General features: G+C 52.7%; 1 protein-coding gene across 1 annotated transcript in view; it reads left to right on the top strand.

Moving 5' to 3' along the window:
* PADI3 (peptidyl arginine deiminase 3) overlaps positions 1 to 12719 on the top strand; it is a 35995-nt gene extending 23276 nt beyond the window's left edge. The window contains exons 10-16 of the mRNA XM_003127646.3: positions 521 to 628; positions 2078 to 2229; positions 4225 to 4369; positions 4463 to 4565; positions 6801 to 6880; positions 8960 to 9085; positions 10781 to 12719. Coding sequence (XP_003127694.1) covers positions 521 to 628; positions 2078 to 2229; positions 4225 to 4369; positions 4463 to 4565; positions 6801 to 6880; positions 8960 to 9085; positions 10781 to 11014 — 948 coding nt within the window. The 3' untranslated portion in view covers positions 11015 to 12719. The remainder of the gene's footprint in view (positions 1 to 520; positions 629 to 2077; positions 2230 to 4224; positions 4370 to 4462; positions 4566 to 6800; positions 6881 to 8959; positions 9086 to 10780) is intronic.

Here is a 14906-nt window from a genome sequence, read left to right on the forward strand (position 1 = left end):
CCACATGCTATGGGTACAGCCATTGGGAAAAAAAAAAAAAGAAAGAGGGAAAGAAAGAAAGAAAAAAAAAAGAAAAAAGAGAAGAAAAAAAGAGAAAAGGAGACACATCTGTCCCTCCTCAGGTCCCCTCAGCCCTGTCCAGCCCTCAGTCCCTCATGACCACTTGTGGAGGCCAGATGTGCTGGCTGATGCCCAGCAGCCCATTTGTCCCATTCAGACCACCCTGCACACCTCTCAGTACCCACCCTGCCCTGACCCAGCTGAGGGACACCCCCAAGGCCATGTTCTAATTCATTCTGGACCTGACGCTAGGTCCTGTGTGACCCCAGGCAAAGGACCCCCTCTCTGAGCCTCTAGCCCCTCCTTCAGCCAGCAGACATCATGGCCCCTGCCCTCCTCACCCCAAGGACAGAGCAGGCTCAAGGCAGAGAACGCCCGTGAACTCTCCCAGAGTGCTGAGTGCCAGGCAAGCAGGGGCAGCTGGAAACCGACCACAGCTGGGCATCCCTCATGTTTGCAGGACGAGATGGAGCTGGGCTATGTCCAGGCGCCGCACAAGACTTTCCCGGTGGTCTTTGACTCCCCAAGGAATGGGAAACTGCAGGACTTCCCTTTCAAAAGGATCCTGGTGAGTGGTCTAGGTTGCAGCCTGGCCCTGAGGGCCGAGGGACACTACCTCGAGGGCCAGCCTGGGAGCTGTGTTCTTTAGGGACAGGCATAGAGTTGCCAGGTTAGAGAGAGGAGATGCCCAGTTCAGTCTGAATCTCAGCTAAGCAATGAGTTGTTTTTAGAATAAGTATATCCCATACCTATACTAAATAAGTGTAAGTATATCCCACATCCCATACTTATACTTAAAATCGATTTGTTGTTTACCTTAAATTCAAGTTGAACCAGGGATCCTCTGTCTTTATTTACTAAATCTGGCAGCCCTAGATGGAGAGGGGAGGCAGGACAGTGCAGCGCTCGAGAACATAGGCTTTAGGAGTTCCCTTGTAGTGCAATGGTAATGAATCCAACTAGTATCCAGGAGGATGCGGGTTCAATCCCTGGCCTTGGTCAGCAGGTTAAGGATCTGCATTGCTGTGAGCTGTGGCTGGAAAAGGGGAGATCCGGCTTGGATCCTGCCTTGCTGTGGCTGTGGCTAGCAGCTGCAGCTCTGATTCGACCCCTAGCCTGGGAGCTTCCATATGTCACAGGTGCATCCCTAAAAAGACACACACACACACACACACACACACACACAAAGCTTTGCAGTCTGAATAACGTGACTTTGTCACTCATATACTGAGCGACCTTGCTGAGTAGGTCCCCCTCTCTGAGCCTGCTTCCTCATCAGTAAAAATGCTATGTTAGCCCTGTTCTCACAGGTGTTGGTGAGGCTCCCCATGCCTACATGGAGAAAACATACAACATAGACAGCAGATATTATTACTGGCAATAAATGAAGAGGGTGTCTTAGTGGACCTCCACCCTGAGAAAAGAAGAGGGGTTCCCTTTGTGCCATAGAGAAAGGAAGGCCTCTCCGACCCTGCACTGCATCAGAGAGGTGGGAGGAGTTCTCTCTTGGGGCTCAGTCTTATCTAGTTTCTTTCTAAGAGTTGGCCCTGGAGAGTTCTCCCCTTTTCCAGAGTTGAAAAATTGAGGCTCTGAGGACCATCACCAGTCTCTTTGTCCCCAAGAATTGGCAGCTCTAGCGTAGTCAGATACCTGCCCTTGGGCTGGACTTGGCAGAAAGGCCTCAGAGGGTAAAGGGGGTGGCCGTGGCCTCAGGCTCTGTGTCCCATGGGGAGCAGCTAGAGCCTCTCAGCTGACTCCCCGTGACCACGGGGAATAACACGCTCGAACATGGCAGCAGGGCCAGGGGGCTGTGTGTCTCCCAGCTTTGGTAGGCATGGCTGTCCGAATGTGCGTCAACCATGGATAGTCAGATCTCCATGTTTGACTCAGTATTTCCCTCTGAAGAATGGGTGGCCACTCCCGTCCCATCTTTAAGGAGCTCGGAGCCCAGCAAGTTGATTCACTCTTCCTGGTGAGCCTCCCCACTCCCAGCCTAACTCAGTTTCCCTTCTACCAGGGTCCAGATTTCGGCTACGTGACTCGGGAGCCACGAGACAACTCTGTGAGTGGCCTGGACTCCTTTGGGAACCTGGAGGTCAGCCCACCGGTGGCGGCCAACGGAAAGGAGTACCCCCTGGGGAGGATCCTCATTGGGGGCCACCTGCCCGGGTGAGAGAGGAGTCGGGTGGAAGCTGAGGGTGGGGAGGGTGACGATGTGGGGGGAGGGGCCGTCCCACTCCCGGAAGAGAACCAGAGAGAAGGAGTAATGAAACTGTGGACCTGGACCTGATGGTGGTGGGAGCAGTGGCCCCTTCTCCTGACATTGGCCACACTTACCTCGGGGACTTTGATAAGACCAGAGCAAGCAGGGACCTAAGAGATCACTCGGTTCAACCCTTTCATTTTATAAGTGAGCCCAGAGAAGGCGAGTGACCTGGGAAAGGTCACACAGAAGGCAAAGTGATGACTAGACCCAGGTCTTCCAACTCAGAAAAATAAATAGATGTTGCTATCAATTAATAGTTTTAGAAGAAAAAGCTTTAAGTCTCAATAGTCCTGGGAGAAATTGCATTTAAATCAATGCTTGTTCATACTATGATGTAAATGACTAATATCAGGTCTTTTCCTGAGAGCAGAAGGGAAGGATTGGATGTGAAAAGTGAGACAGTATTAACACAAAGAGAGAGGAACAGATTATGTCCTGTTCAGCATGTGACACAGAGGTACTGATGGAGAAGAAAAGGAATTATATGGTAATAGTTATTTGCTGTGGAATAAACCAAGACAGAGCCAGCCAAGTTCAGCAAAGCACTTAGAACAGACTTGCGATCAAATAGCAGGTGAAACAAGAGGCTCTGGAGGGGACTCCCCGCCCTCAACGCATGACCTCACAGAAAGAGGACATTTGGGCCAGAGCATTAGATACTTTTTCAGAAGGCAAAAGAAGAATTAGATTTAAATTCATCAACATAAAATGCTGGGGCTGGGAGACAAGATGGCCCTCTCGCCCCACTGATGTGCAAGAAGGTCAGGCTGCAGCAAGAGAGATGCAAATCAAACTCTAGGAAGAACTGCCCAGCCCTTGATTGAATATGGGAATGAAGTCAGCCTCTTAATGTGAGGATGGGATCTGAGGGTGGTTCTGAGGATTTGCCTGGACAGTGAGACCTGGGTGGGTCACTGACCTGGTATGATTGACCTGTCCTGTGTCTGCCTCGGCAAGAACTCACCTTGGATGTAACTTAAAAATGTGGATGGGTAGATAGATAGGTAAATAGATAGACAGATAGATGGATGGATACTCTTCCTGATTACAAAAGCAATGCATGATTTTTGCAAATGTTGCTGGAATCTTGAATTCTTTTTTTTTTTTTTTTTTGTCTTTTTAGGGCCACATCTGAGGCATATGGAAGCTTTCAGACTAGGGGATTGAATTGGAGCTACAGCTGCTGGCCTACACCACAGCCACAGCAACGCCAGATCTGAGCCTCATCTGTGGTCTACACTGTAGCTCATGGCAATGCCGGATCCTTAACCCACTGAGCAAGGCCAGGGATCGAACCCGAATCCTCATGGATACTAGTTGGGTTCGTTACCACTGAGCCATAATGGGAACTCCTTGAACTCTTGTCATTCCATTGCTGTTTAGAACCACAATGTATAAGTACCTTTTTTTCTTTTTTGGCAGCCCCGAGGCATATGGAGTTTCTGGGCCAGGGCCAGGGATTGGATCTGAGCCACGACTGCAACCTACACCGCAGCTGTGGCAACACCAGATCCTCCTTAACCCACTGTGCTGGGCAGGTATCGAACCTGAGTTCCAGTGCTCCAGAGACGTCACCAATCCCTTTGCACTACAGTGAGAACCCCTTAAGCAACTTTTTTTTTTTTTTTGGCTTTTTGTGGCCTCGCCTGCAGCATATGGAAGTTCCCAGGCTAGGGGTTGAATCAGAGCTGCAGCTGAGACCTATGCCCCAGCCACGGCAATGCCAGTTCCGAGCCACCTCCTCAACCTACGCCACAGGTTGCAGCAGCGCCAGATCCTCAACCCACTGAACAAGGCCAGGGATTGAACCTGAATCCTCATGGATACTAGTCGGATTCTTAACCTGCTGAGCCACAGTGGGAACTCCAAGCAACTTTTCTCATCCCTTTGGGCCCCAGGTCAAGGGGTCGTAGGGTCACCCCAGTGGTACGGAACTTCCTCCACGCGCAGAAGGTGCAGCCCCCCGTGGAGCTCTTTGTGGACTGGTTGTCTGTGGGCCACGTGGATGAGTTTCTGAGCTTTGTCCCTGCCCCTGATGGGAAGGTAAGGACCTGGGGGACAATTCCGGGTCAGGGGAGGACTCCAGGGAGCCATGATGAGGCTGGGGAGCTCAGCCAGGTCTGCTCTCTCACACAGGGCTTCCGGATGCTCCTGGCCAGCCCTAGCGCCTGCTTCAAGCTCTTCCAGGAAAAGCAGAAGTGGGGCCACGGCAGTGCTCTCCTGTTCCAAGGGGTTGCTGGTGGGTACCAGTGCCATGTCCCTCATCCCAGCTTTCCCGGCCCCCTCACCTCTATCAGCACACATCGTGGCTTGAGAGAGGAATGGCCCATTTTAAGGCAGGGCTGTCCCCTTAAATTCGAGATCCCCTGCTTCACCAGCCACCAGCATCCATGGCAGGACGGAGGTGAATGATGAGCACCGTGGTGGATGATGGGCTTGGGGTGGGCGTGGCCAGAGCGGACACATGGCCCCTGGAGGGCGTGTGACCAGTGCAGTCACACAGGGCCCTCTGCTAGGAAGGGCCCAGCACTTGGGATGTAACACTCTGCCCTCACTGGCTTAAAAATCTTAACCATTTGTATTTTGTGAGTGAAATATGATTGGTTAATGGAGCACCTACTGGGAGCTTGGAGCCTGGATTCATAAACAGTCCCACCCTGGTCCGAACCTACCTCCAGGAGAAAAGCCTCCACAGAACTGAGACGCTCCCAAGCATAACTTCCCCCGTCCCCTTACTGCCCCTCACGATCATCACCCTGGAGCTCCGGCTGCAAAGTGGGAGAAATACAATTTTCCCCACCCCACTGCTCCCATTGGAACCATGAGGAGCCTCCTTTGAGCCCAGACCAAACCTGAAAAATCCTCCAATCCAAATGTCATGTGCCAGGCACAGGGTGGGCCGTCTTCTTCTTTTCCTGGAAGTACCCAGTTTACAGTGAACAAGGCTCAGAAAGAGGCTGAACAATTTTTCTTTCTTTTTTCCTTTTTTTTTTTTTTTTTTTTTTGCTTTTTAGGGCTGTACCCCCAGCATATGGAAGTTCCCAGGCCAGGAGTCAAATTGGAGCTATACCTGCTGGCCTATGCCAGAACCACAGCAGTGCCAGATCCGAGCCACATCTGCGACCTACATCACAGCTCATGGCCACGCCGGAGCCTTCAACCCACTAAGCGAGGCCAGGGCTCGAACCCGCATACTTATGGAGACTAGTTGGATTTGTTTCTGCTGCGCCACAACAGGAACTTCTGAACCGTTTTTCCTAAAGCCCAGATGAGAAGGACAGTGAGGAAATTCATAGCTGTCAGGCTACACATAGCCACTGTGTGGCCCTGGAGAGCTGTCACCCAGGGCAGTGGCCCAGGAGGCCCTGTGCTCCTTAGCGGTCAGCTCCTGTGTGCCAAGTACCAGGCTGTGTGGTCTGTGCATATTATCCCATTTGACCTTAGAGAGCCTTTGAGGATCACTGTCACTTTGCTTCCCACTCAAGCATGGGAGGCTTAGAGAGGGGAGGTGAGCCTGGACCCTAGCTGTCTGAGTCCATCTGGGGTGGGGGAAAGCCAGGCCTGCAGGTGGGCAAGTGGGTCCAGCATCCCTCTTCTTTCCCTTGGTCAAGGCTTCAGTCCTTCCTGAGCACTAGACTGGGGTTTGAATCATAAGCACCTCATTTCCTAGACGCAAGATCTGGGGCAAGTCTTTTTACCTCCCTGAGCCTCAGTTTCCTCATCTGTAAAGTGGGGATGATAATGCATACTGGGGAATTCCCTGTTGGCTCAGTGGGTTAAGGATCCAGTGTTGTCACTGCTGTGGCTTGGGGCACTGCTGTGGCGTGGATTAGATGCCTGGCTGGGGAACTTCTGCGTGCTGTGGGTGTGGCCAAAAACATACCTGGCAGGGTTGCCATGGGGCCTAAATGTAGAACACTGAACTCAGGGCCTGCACAGGGTCAGAGCTTAATAAATGGCAGCCATAACGGCTGTGAGCCTTTGGCTCTAACCTCCCCTTCCCTGAACTTCTCCAGGGGCATCTCATCCAGCAGGCAGGAGAACTGGGCCTGGCAGGGCCCCTTTGCCGTGGAGTCACCTCTGCATGGAGGTCAGGGACAGGGTCCAAAGGTGTCCATCAGGGCCAGCACTGGTGGGCAGGTGGGTGACCCAACTCCCCGCTCCACCACTAGCCAAAAAGAGCAAATCATCACCCACTGCCCTGGGTGTGTGTGTGTGTACATTTCCAATAAAAGGAAGCACCATTTCCACTGTCCTTAAAGGAAGGTGTCAAGTTCATAGCCCTGAAGCAACCAGCCCCTGCCCTCCGCACACACCCAGACTTGGCCAGTGGCCGAGCAGAAAGGCCAGGGAGCTGCTGACTCAGCAAGACGGGTACCTGCAGCTTGGCCCCCGCCTGACTACTTCCCTGCTGGTGGCCCTCACCGCTGGCATCATTCCCTCCCCTCCCTTCATGTCTCTCCCCGCTTCACAGGCACTCAGAATGTCAACACCATCTCCCTCAACCAGGTCCTCTCCAGTGGAAGCCTCATCAGCTATAATAAGTTTGTGCAGGTACGAGGGCTGGGGGCCCCGAGGGGCAGGTGGGCAGGGCGGGGGACCGGGATATGAACCGAGGTCTGAGGCTCACGGTGGAGCAAGAACCGATGAAGCAAAGAGGCCAGGGAGTTCCTGCTGTGGGGCAGCAAAAACAAATCCGATTAGTATCCACGAGGACTCAGGTTCGATCCCTGGCCTCGATCAGTGGGTTAAGGATCCTGTGTTGCTGTGAGCTGTGGTGTAGGTCGCAGATGCGGCTTGGATCCCGCATGGCTATGGTGTAGGCCGGTGGCTGTAGCTCCCATTTGACTCCTAGCCTGGGACCTGCCATATGCTGTGGATGCGGCTCTAAAAAGCAAAAAACAAACAAACAAAACACACAAGGAGGCCAGATGGGCAGCTGCTGCAGGCAGCTGGCAGGAGAAGACACCTGTCTACCACATTGTGACTGAAAAAAAATGCACAGCTTAAAAGTTGAGCGTTATGTTTTATTTGGCGGACTTTCTGAGGGTGTAAGCCTGGAAGATGGCCTCTCAGGTGGCTCTGAGGGACAGCTCCAAAAAGGTAAGGGAGGGGCCAAGATAGAGGAGTTTTGCTGCAAAAACCACGTAGTGGGAACATCAGAGAACTGTTAATTAAAGAAAACCAGTCCTCTCAAGTTCATGAATTTAGCACACTTTTCTACGTAAGGGAAGATGCAAGAGTTCCCTGGTGGCCTAGCAGTTAAGGTTCAGTGTTGTCATTGCTGTGCCTCAGGTTGGATCCCTGCGCAGGAACTTCCCCAGGCCTCAGGGACGGGCCAAAAAACCCCCCAAAATAGGAGTTCTCATCGTGGCTCAGTGGAAACGAATCTGACTAGGAACCATGAGGTTGCAGGTTCGATCTCTGGCCTGGGTTAAGGATCCGGCGTTGCCGTGAGCTGTGGTGTAGGTGGCAGACGTGGCTCGGATCTGGCATTGCTGTGACGGTGGTGTAGGCCAGCGGCTACAGCTCAGATTAGACCCCTAGCCTGGGAACCTCCATGTGCCTCGGGCGCATCTCTAAAAAAGACAAAAAACAAATAGGAAGATGAGAGAGTCGGGCCCATTTAAATCACTCCTTTAATAAGCACCTCAGCTATTGAGGGTGAGGATCCTGCTTTTTTTCTGTCCTGAACCCCCTCAGGATGGTTGCTTAGCTGCTGGCTTGATGGCAACATTTTTCATCCTTGAGGTGGAGGCAGTAGAGGTGGTGGGAATGGGTCAGAGTGGGGTTATATTTTGGAGGCAGAGCTGTTGATGGATATAAAGTGAGCGAAAGGAGATATCCAGAATGAAGTCAAAGTTTTGGGCCCCGGGCAGTGATTCCATTTACAGAGCTGAAGAATGCGGTGGGAGCAGGTCGAAAGGAATAGCTTGTCTTAGCGGGTTAAGCTGGCATAGTCTCCATGAGGATGTGGGTTCCATCCCTGGCCTGGCTCAGTGGGTTAAGGATCCAGTGTTGCCACAAGGCGTGGCATAAGTCACAGAGGCAGCTCGATCCTGCGTTTCTGTGGTTGTGGCTTAGGCCGGTGGCTGCAGCTCCAGTTCCAGTTCAACCCATAGCCTGGGAACTTCCATGTGCTGCAGGTATGGCCATAAAAGGGGGTGGGGGCAGAGTTTATCTTTGGACCCATCACATCCAATGTGCCTTCAGACATCCAAGTGAAGATTCAAAATACTGGTTATACTTACAAGTCTGAGCTCAGGAGAGAAGCTGGGCTTTACAAAGTGGTCAGAAGATAGAGATTAGAGAGTTGTCTAATTGTAACCTCCAGGCCACCAAGGAACTCCCAGTGTCTGATGTTTTAAACCCTAACACTGAAGGAGATTCCCCTAAGGAGTGAAGGATCTAGAGAAGGGTGAAGCTCAAGGATGGAACATTCTGGAACACTCTTAGGTCTGTGGAGGGTGGGATCTGGGGCAGGTATATTTCAATGAAAGGGCACAAAGAGAAGGCTTATGTAGAGTTGATCCATGGGTACTTGGGCGTCCTGCCTGTCCTTGACCAGACATGACCCCTTGGGTTCCCCCCAGCACTAGCAAGTCTCCCCGACTCTTCTCTCTCCTCCCCCAGAGCTGTATTGATTGGAACCGAGAGGTGCTGAAGCGGGAGCTGGGCCTGACCGAGGGCGACATCATTGACATCCCCCAGCTCTTCAAGACTGAGAAGAGAAAGGCGGTGGCCTTCTTCCCTGATTTGGTGAGGCCACCACCTGTGACTCGAGGGTTCATCAAATTAGGCTCTGAGCCTCCACTCCCCCGTGGGCAAGATGTTCGGTCGCTACCATACTTGGGGTTGTGGTGGCTTGTTGGGTGGGGATTGGCAGGTGGCAGGGAGGATCCGTGGTGCCCGGCAGAAGGACTTCTAGGTGGCTGACTGCATGCTCACTTCGGGATGCTCACTGGCCAAGCCCGTGCTCTCAGGCCATCAGGGACTTCTCCTCCCAGGGACCCCTCGATATTTGTGGCGTGAACAAAAGATTGCATGAGGTTGTGCACGGAAAGCACATAGCAGGCACTGGAAGCTCAGGGGCCCGTTCTGCTCCCTCTGTCCCAGTTCACAGCTATTCACTCATCCCCCAGATATTTAGGGCACCCCGTGTGTGAGTTTCAGAGAAGACCAAGGCTGATCCCTGCTCCCAAGGAGCTTTCAGGCAAATCCGGGCAGGGGGAACTCTCTTTACCTCTCTGAGGGCATGTCTCAACAATCTATTTCATATAATGAAGTGATGTTGTCATCAGAGATGGGACAGAGCACTTCCAGCCTAAGAGGTAGGACTGGAGGTCCAAGAGGGCTTCATGCTTCCTGTGACTGAGCCCTGAGGGCTCTGCCTCTGGTGCCCCTGACCCTTAAACTTGAATCTGGAACATCTAGACCACTGGGGCCCCACCTCGGGGGTTCCAATCCAGCAGGTCTGAGATAGGGCCTGAGACGCTGCTGCCTTTCTAACAAGTGAGCATCCAGCTGGTGCTGAATTTGCTCTCGAGGCCCACACTTTGAGTAGCACTGCTGCGGTCACCCCCTCCCTCCTTCCTCTTCCCCCCACCCCATCCCCCAGAGGAACTAGACTCACCCACCATCCGAGCCTTGCAGGGAGTCTGTCCACAACACCGTTGCTCCATCCCTGCTTTTTCCTTCCCCTTTCTGGCTAACTTTCTGCCCTCTTCGATTTCCCCACTTACAAAGCCTCTCATCACCCCTCACTTTCCTGCATCTCTAAGGAGGCCTTGCCATTATGCATGTGCTCCCAGAAGCTTGTGCAGTGGTCTAGGTTCTTGTGTTTGCAGGACAGAGAGGACACCCAAGCCGGCTTCAGCCAGAGAGGAGATTTAATATAAGGACGCCAGGAAAGCCAAGGGCAAGGGTGGCTGCTGTGGGGGCATCAAGAGGGTCTGGAACTATCTCTTGTCTACATCATTCATCTCCCCCACCCCCCACCCCCGCTTTGCTTGACTTCCTTGGCTTCTCTATCCCGTGGGATAAATACGGCCACACAGAAATATAGACACAGAGACTGACTCAACTCTCCCACCATGTCAACTTCAAGTACCTGAGAGAGAGAGAACCTGATTGGTCCAGCATTGGTTATATGACTACCATGGTCCAATCAGCTACAGCCTAGGAGTTTGGGATTCTGCAGCACAGACATGGCAACCGCCACAATCCACCAAAAAGGAGGGCAGTCACCAGGGAAATTAATTGTCATTGTGAGCTCTGCAGATGTGTCCCTGGGCATGCCCAGCTGGCTAGAGTTCTTACCAGCCCAAGTTCCTCTCCCATTGCCTGAAGGGGCGAGTAGCTATTTGCAAGGCTCCCTGCTGGTACAGGGAAGGGGCTGGAGGGCGAGCTGATGATGAAGTGCTGCCCTTGACCTGAGCTCCCCCTTCTTTGCAGGTGAACATGCTGGTGCTGGGGAAGCACCTGGGCATCCCCAAGCCCTTCGGGCCCATCATCAATGGCCGCTGCTGCCTGGAGGAGAAGGTGCGCTCCCTGCTGGAGCCACTGGGCCTCCACTGCACCTTCATCGACGACTTCACCCCGTACCACATGCTGCACGGGGAGGTGCACTGCGGCACCAACGTGCGCCGGCAGCCCTTCTCCTTCAAGTGGTGGCACATGTTGCCCTGAGCCCGTCCTCCCAGCATCCTCTCCCCATGGGGCGGGACACTGGCCTGGGTGGTGGACACTGAGACAGGCCCGTGAACAATAAGTATCGAGAGACCCCCACGCTTCCAGATGCAACACCTGCTTGGAACATCCCCAGGAAGTGTTCATGCCTCACCTGTGACCCACTTGGTTCTCGGGCTTGATTCCCCTTGACCTCCCAAGAAGCAGGACCTCATTTCTTGTCTTTCATGCGGATGAAAGACACACACACGCAAATCCTCTGTTTGGGACCTAATTCACTTTGGGTTCTCGAAACATCCGTGCATCTCCTCTGCCCTCTTGGCAGGTATGTCCAAACGGAGGGAGGACCAGGATCCTGCTTTGGTCTGATTGCTTCTCACTCTGCAGGGGAACAAATGCCTTAATATCTCAGGACAGGGGAGATTTGGCCCCTAGCCTTACCCACAGGGAAGGAGTGGAAGTCCATTCAGATCAAGGCAGGACCAGCATTCTAACTCCCAAGCTCGATGTTGAACTCTATCCCACCCAGCACACAGTAGGTGCTCCTAGATGCATGTTGAAGCAAGGGTTGTCACCCTTAGCCTTAGAAATGCCTCATCATCTGACGTTCAGAAATCTGGCTTAGTTCTAAAACCTCCTGGGATTTCTCAGAAGTGAAAATTATCTGGGGAATTCCTGGAGTTTGGGCAAATTGGGTGCAGGGGTGAAAAATGTCTTTAATATAATACATAGGGTGCATCAGTGGCCCAGGGCCTCTCTCTGCAGAAGGGGAGACCCCTGGTAATATCAGTCCTAGGCTTTCTCTGGACCCCTGGTCAATGTTCCCATAGCCTGCTCAGCCTCAGGAGAGGGGGGCCTAGTGGGGCTGGACCCACTGAGACCGCTCTTGAGACAGCTCTGGGAATGAATCATTCTGAGCACTGGGGAGCGGGAAGAGGGGGTGGGTGGTTTCTCCAGACATGTGTCAGTTACATATGTGTTCTGTGTGGGATCACTGGCTAATACATCTACAGAAACACAAATGCTTTGAGTCTAATTCGGGCCTTCTTTGGACTTAGAACATGAAAGCAGGAACAGAGCAGTTTCTTCCAGTGGAAGCATTTGCTTGCCTGGCCCCCCAGGAATTTGAGGCTGATGAGCCCACATTTTGGTAAGACTGAGAGTGCACTGCCTTGGCCACAGGAGGAGGTAAGGCCACCATGGACAATTGCAATGATACAGACACAGAAATGCAAGCCTAGGGGTCAAGGTCAGGCTGCCAGGACCAAGTGAGCACAGCAGGCGAGTGTCTGGCCTGTGGCCTGAAGGTTGCGCGGTGAGTGTGGCAGTGGGGGAAGCCAATGTGTGTGGAGCATGGGGAGGCCTGCTGTGTGCCCTCGGCGACATCCTCTTTCCTACCTGTGGGGAGGCCATGGGCACCCCAAAAAGGCCAAGCAGGCTTGCCATGGAGCCCCAGGACAGCACCCTCTTTGCTTGTCTCTTCCAGCCCCCCATTCTCTCTGGAGATGCAAAACCCAGAAACAACTCAAGCCAGCCCCAGCTGGGTGGTTAGAGACGATACCACAGCCTGCCCCCAACACCCCCTCTTCACCATGACTGACTTACATCTCTGGAACAGAGGCCAAAGGCCCCTCGTGTGACCAGATTTTAACAAAATAAGCCCCCCTCCAAGGGAAGCTGAGCAAATGAAGATGGTGAGAAAATCGTATGTTTTTAAATTATGTATTTATTTTTAGGGCCGCATCTGCCGGCATATGAAGTTCCTGGGCTAGGGGTTGAATCGGAGCTGCAGCTGCCAGCTTACACCACAGCCACAGCAACACGGGATCTGAGCCACATCTATGAACTACACCACAGCTTGTGGCAACACTGGACCCTTAACCCACTGAGCAAGGCCAGGGATCGAACCTGCATCCTCATGGAGACTTGTCGGAGTCTCAACCTGCTGAGCCACAGTGGGAACTCCTATTTTTTTTTCAGTTGATCTATAGTTGATTCACAATGTTGTGCCAATTTCTGCTGTACAGCATAGTGACCCAGTCATACACATATATACATTCTTTTTCTCATATTCCATCATGTTTTATCCCAAGGGATTGGATATAATTCCCTGTGCAATGAATAGGACCCCACTGCTTATCCATTCTAAATGTAAGAGTTTGCATCTACTAACCCCAACTCTTAGTCCATTCTACTCCCTCCTCCTCCCCCTTGGCACCCACAAGTCTGTTCTCCACAAGTCTGTTCTCCATGTCTGTAAGAAAATCACAGTTTGGGTTGGGGTGTGTGACTCTAGAAGGCCAGTGCCTAAAACTGTAAGAATGGGGTTGAGTTTCCAAGCAGGTTTTTCTCACCCCCAGATGCTCTCAGACTAGCCAGCGGGTGCTGGGTGGACCCAGGAGAAAGATCTAGAAAGTTTTCACACCTCAAGTTGGTAACCTGTGCTCCAGGTGTGAGTGGAACAATCAGGCAGCCTAGAAATCTAACCTCAAAACAGAGGAAGCAAAATAAATCCTTGTTTGAAGCCACGGAAGATGATATTCACCTGTCCACACTGCAAAGGCTAGAGCCAGTGTATTTGTTTCCTCTCTGGCTGTCACAGATGACCACGAACTTAGTGGCTTAGAACAATGCAAATGTATCATCTCATAGTTGAGGTTGGAGATTGGCAAGGCTGTGTGTCTTCTGGCAACTCTAGGGGAGAATCTGTTCTCTTATATTTTCCAGCTTCTAGAGGCCTCCTGCATTCCCCGGCTTGTGGCCTCTTCCTCCACCTTCAAAGCCAGCAGTGTAGTATCTCCAAATATTTCTCCAACTCTTCCACCTGCCTTTTCAACTTATAAGGCCCCTTATGATGACATTGGGCCCCCTCCACCATCTCCGAGTCAGCTTATTTACAACTTCAGTTCCATCTCCAACCTTGGTTCCCCTTGGCCCTATAAGGTAACACATCCTTAGATTCTGGGGATTAGGATGTAGACATATTTAGGGGCCTTTATGCTGCCCACCACAGCCAGGCTGGTCTTTGTGGCCTCCACATTCTGGACCACTCATGCTCCCTGTGACATCCAGCTTGGCCTCTTGACAAGTGTCATGGAGTCAGCAGGTGAAAGATGCCATCAACAGGCATCAAGGGGATGCTTCCAGAGCTGGCACTCAGTGCTGGACCCTCAGTGACACTGGGCTGAGACCTGGGATCCCATAGAGATAGGGTGGGTGGCTCCTAAAAGCATGAGCTGCCTTATCAAGCCTTCAAGCCTGGAGGCAAGAGTCCGCTCGTTGGCCACTGCCTTCCCGTGTAACATCCCCAGGCCCTCTCCAAGGGACTGCTGTCTGTATATGCTCCAAATTCATGTGTTCTAATAGGGGACAAAGCCCCTTTGGGGACCCAGAGGTCAGATTTGGGAGGAAGAGGAGGAGGGGGGAGAGGAGGACGGGGGGGGCTGTCCTGGCAAACCTCAGGTCCTGCCCTGCTGTTCTCAGCTGCATAAGATTGACCCAGGAGGAGGCTCCTGCCCGGACAGGAAGCCACAGCCTGTCTTTCTTGTGGGGATTTACAGCTCCGGCGTCACTGGACGTGCCTGACTCATATGCTTTATTCAAGATTAGGAAGCAGTAACTGCAGGGCCCTAGCAGGAGGTTGCCCCATCCCGTGATCTCCTGTACCTTCCCCCGTAGCCCTGGGGTTGGGGGGTGGGGCTGGGATTGCGGGGGCTCCATGGGAGGATGGCCGGAAAGGAATTCTGGACAACTGGACAGGGTCCACGGGAACCTTTCCCACAGGGTCAATATCATTCCAGTGATGATGAGGGTGAGCCACGTGCCCGGCGTGTGCTGTCACCTTACGCATGTCATCTTGTTTGCTCTTCCCGGCCGGCTGACAGGTAGTTGC

This window comes from Sus scrofa, chromosome 6 (assembly GCF_000003025.6).
Source record: "Sus scrofa isolate TJ Tabasco breed Duroc chromosome 6, Sscrofa11.1, whole genome shotgun sequence".
NCBI classification, from domain to species: Eukaryota; Metazoa; Chordata; class Mammalia; order Artiodactyla; family Suidae; genus Sus; species Sus scrofa.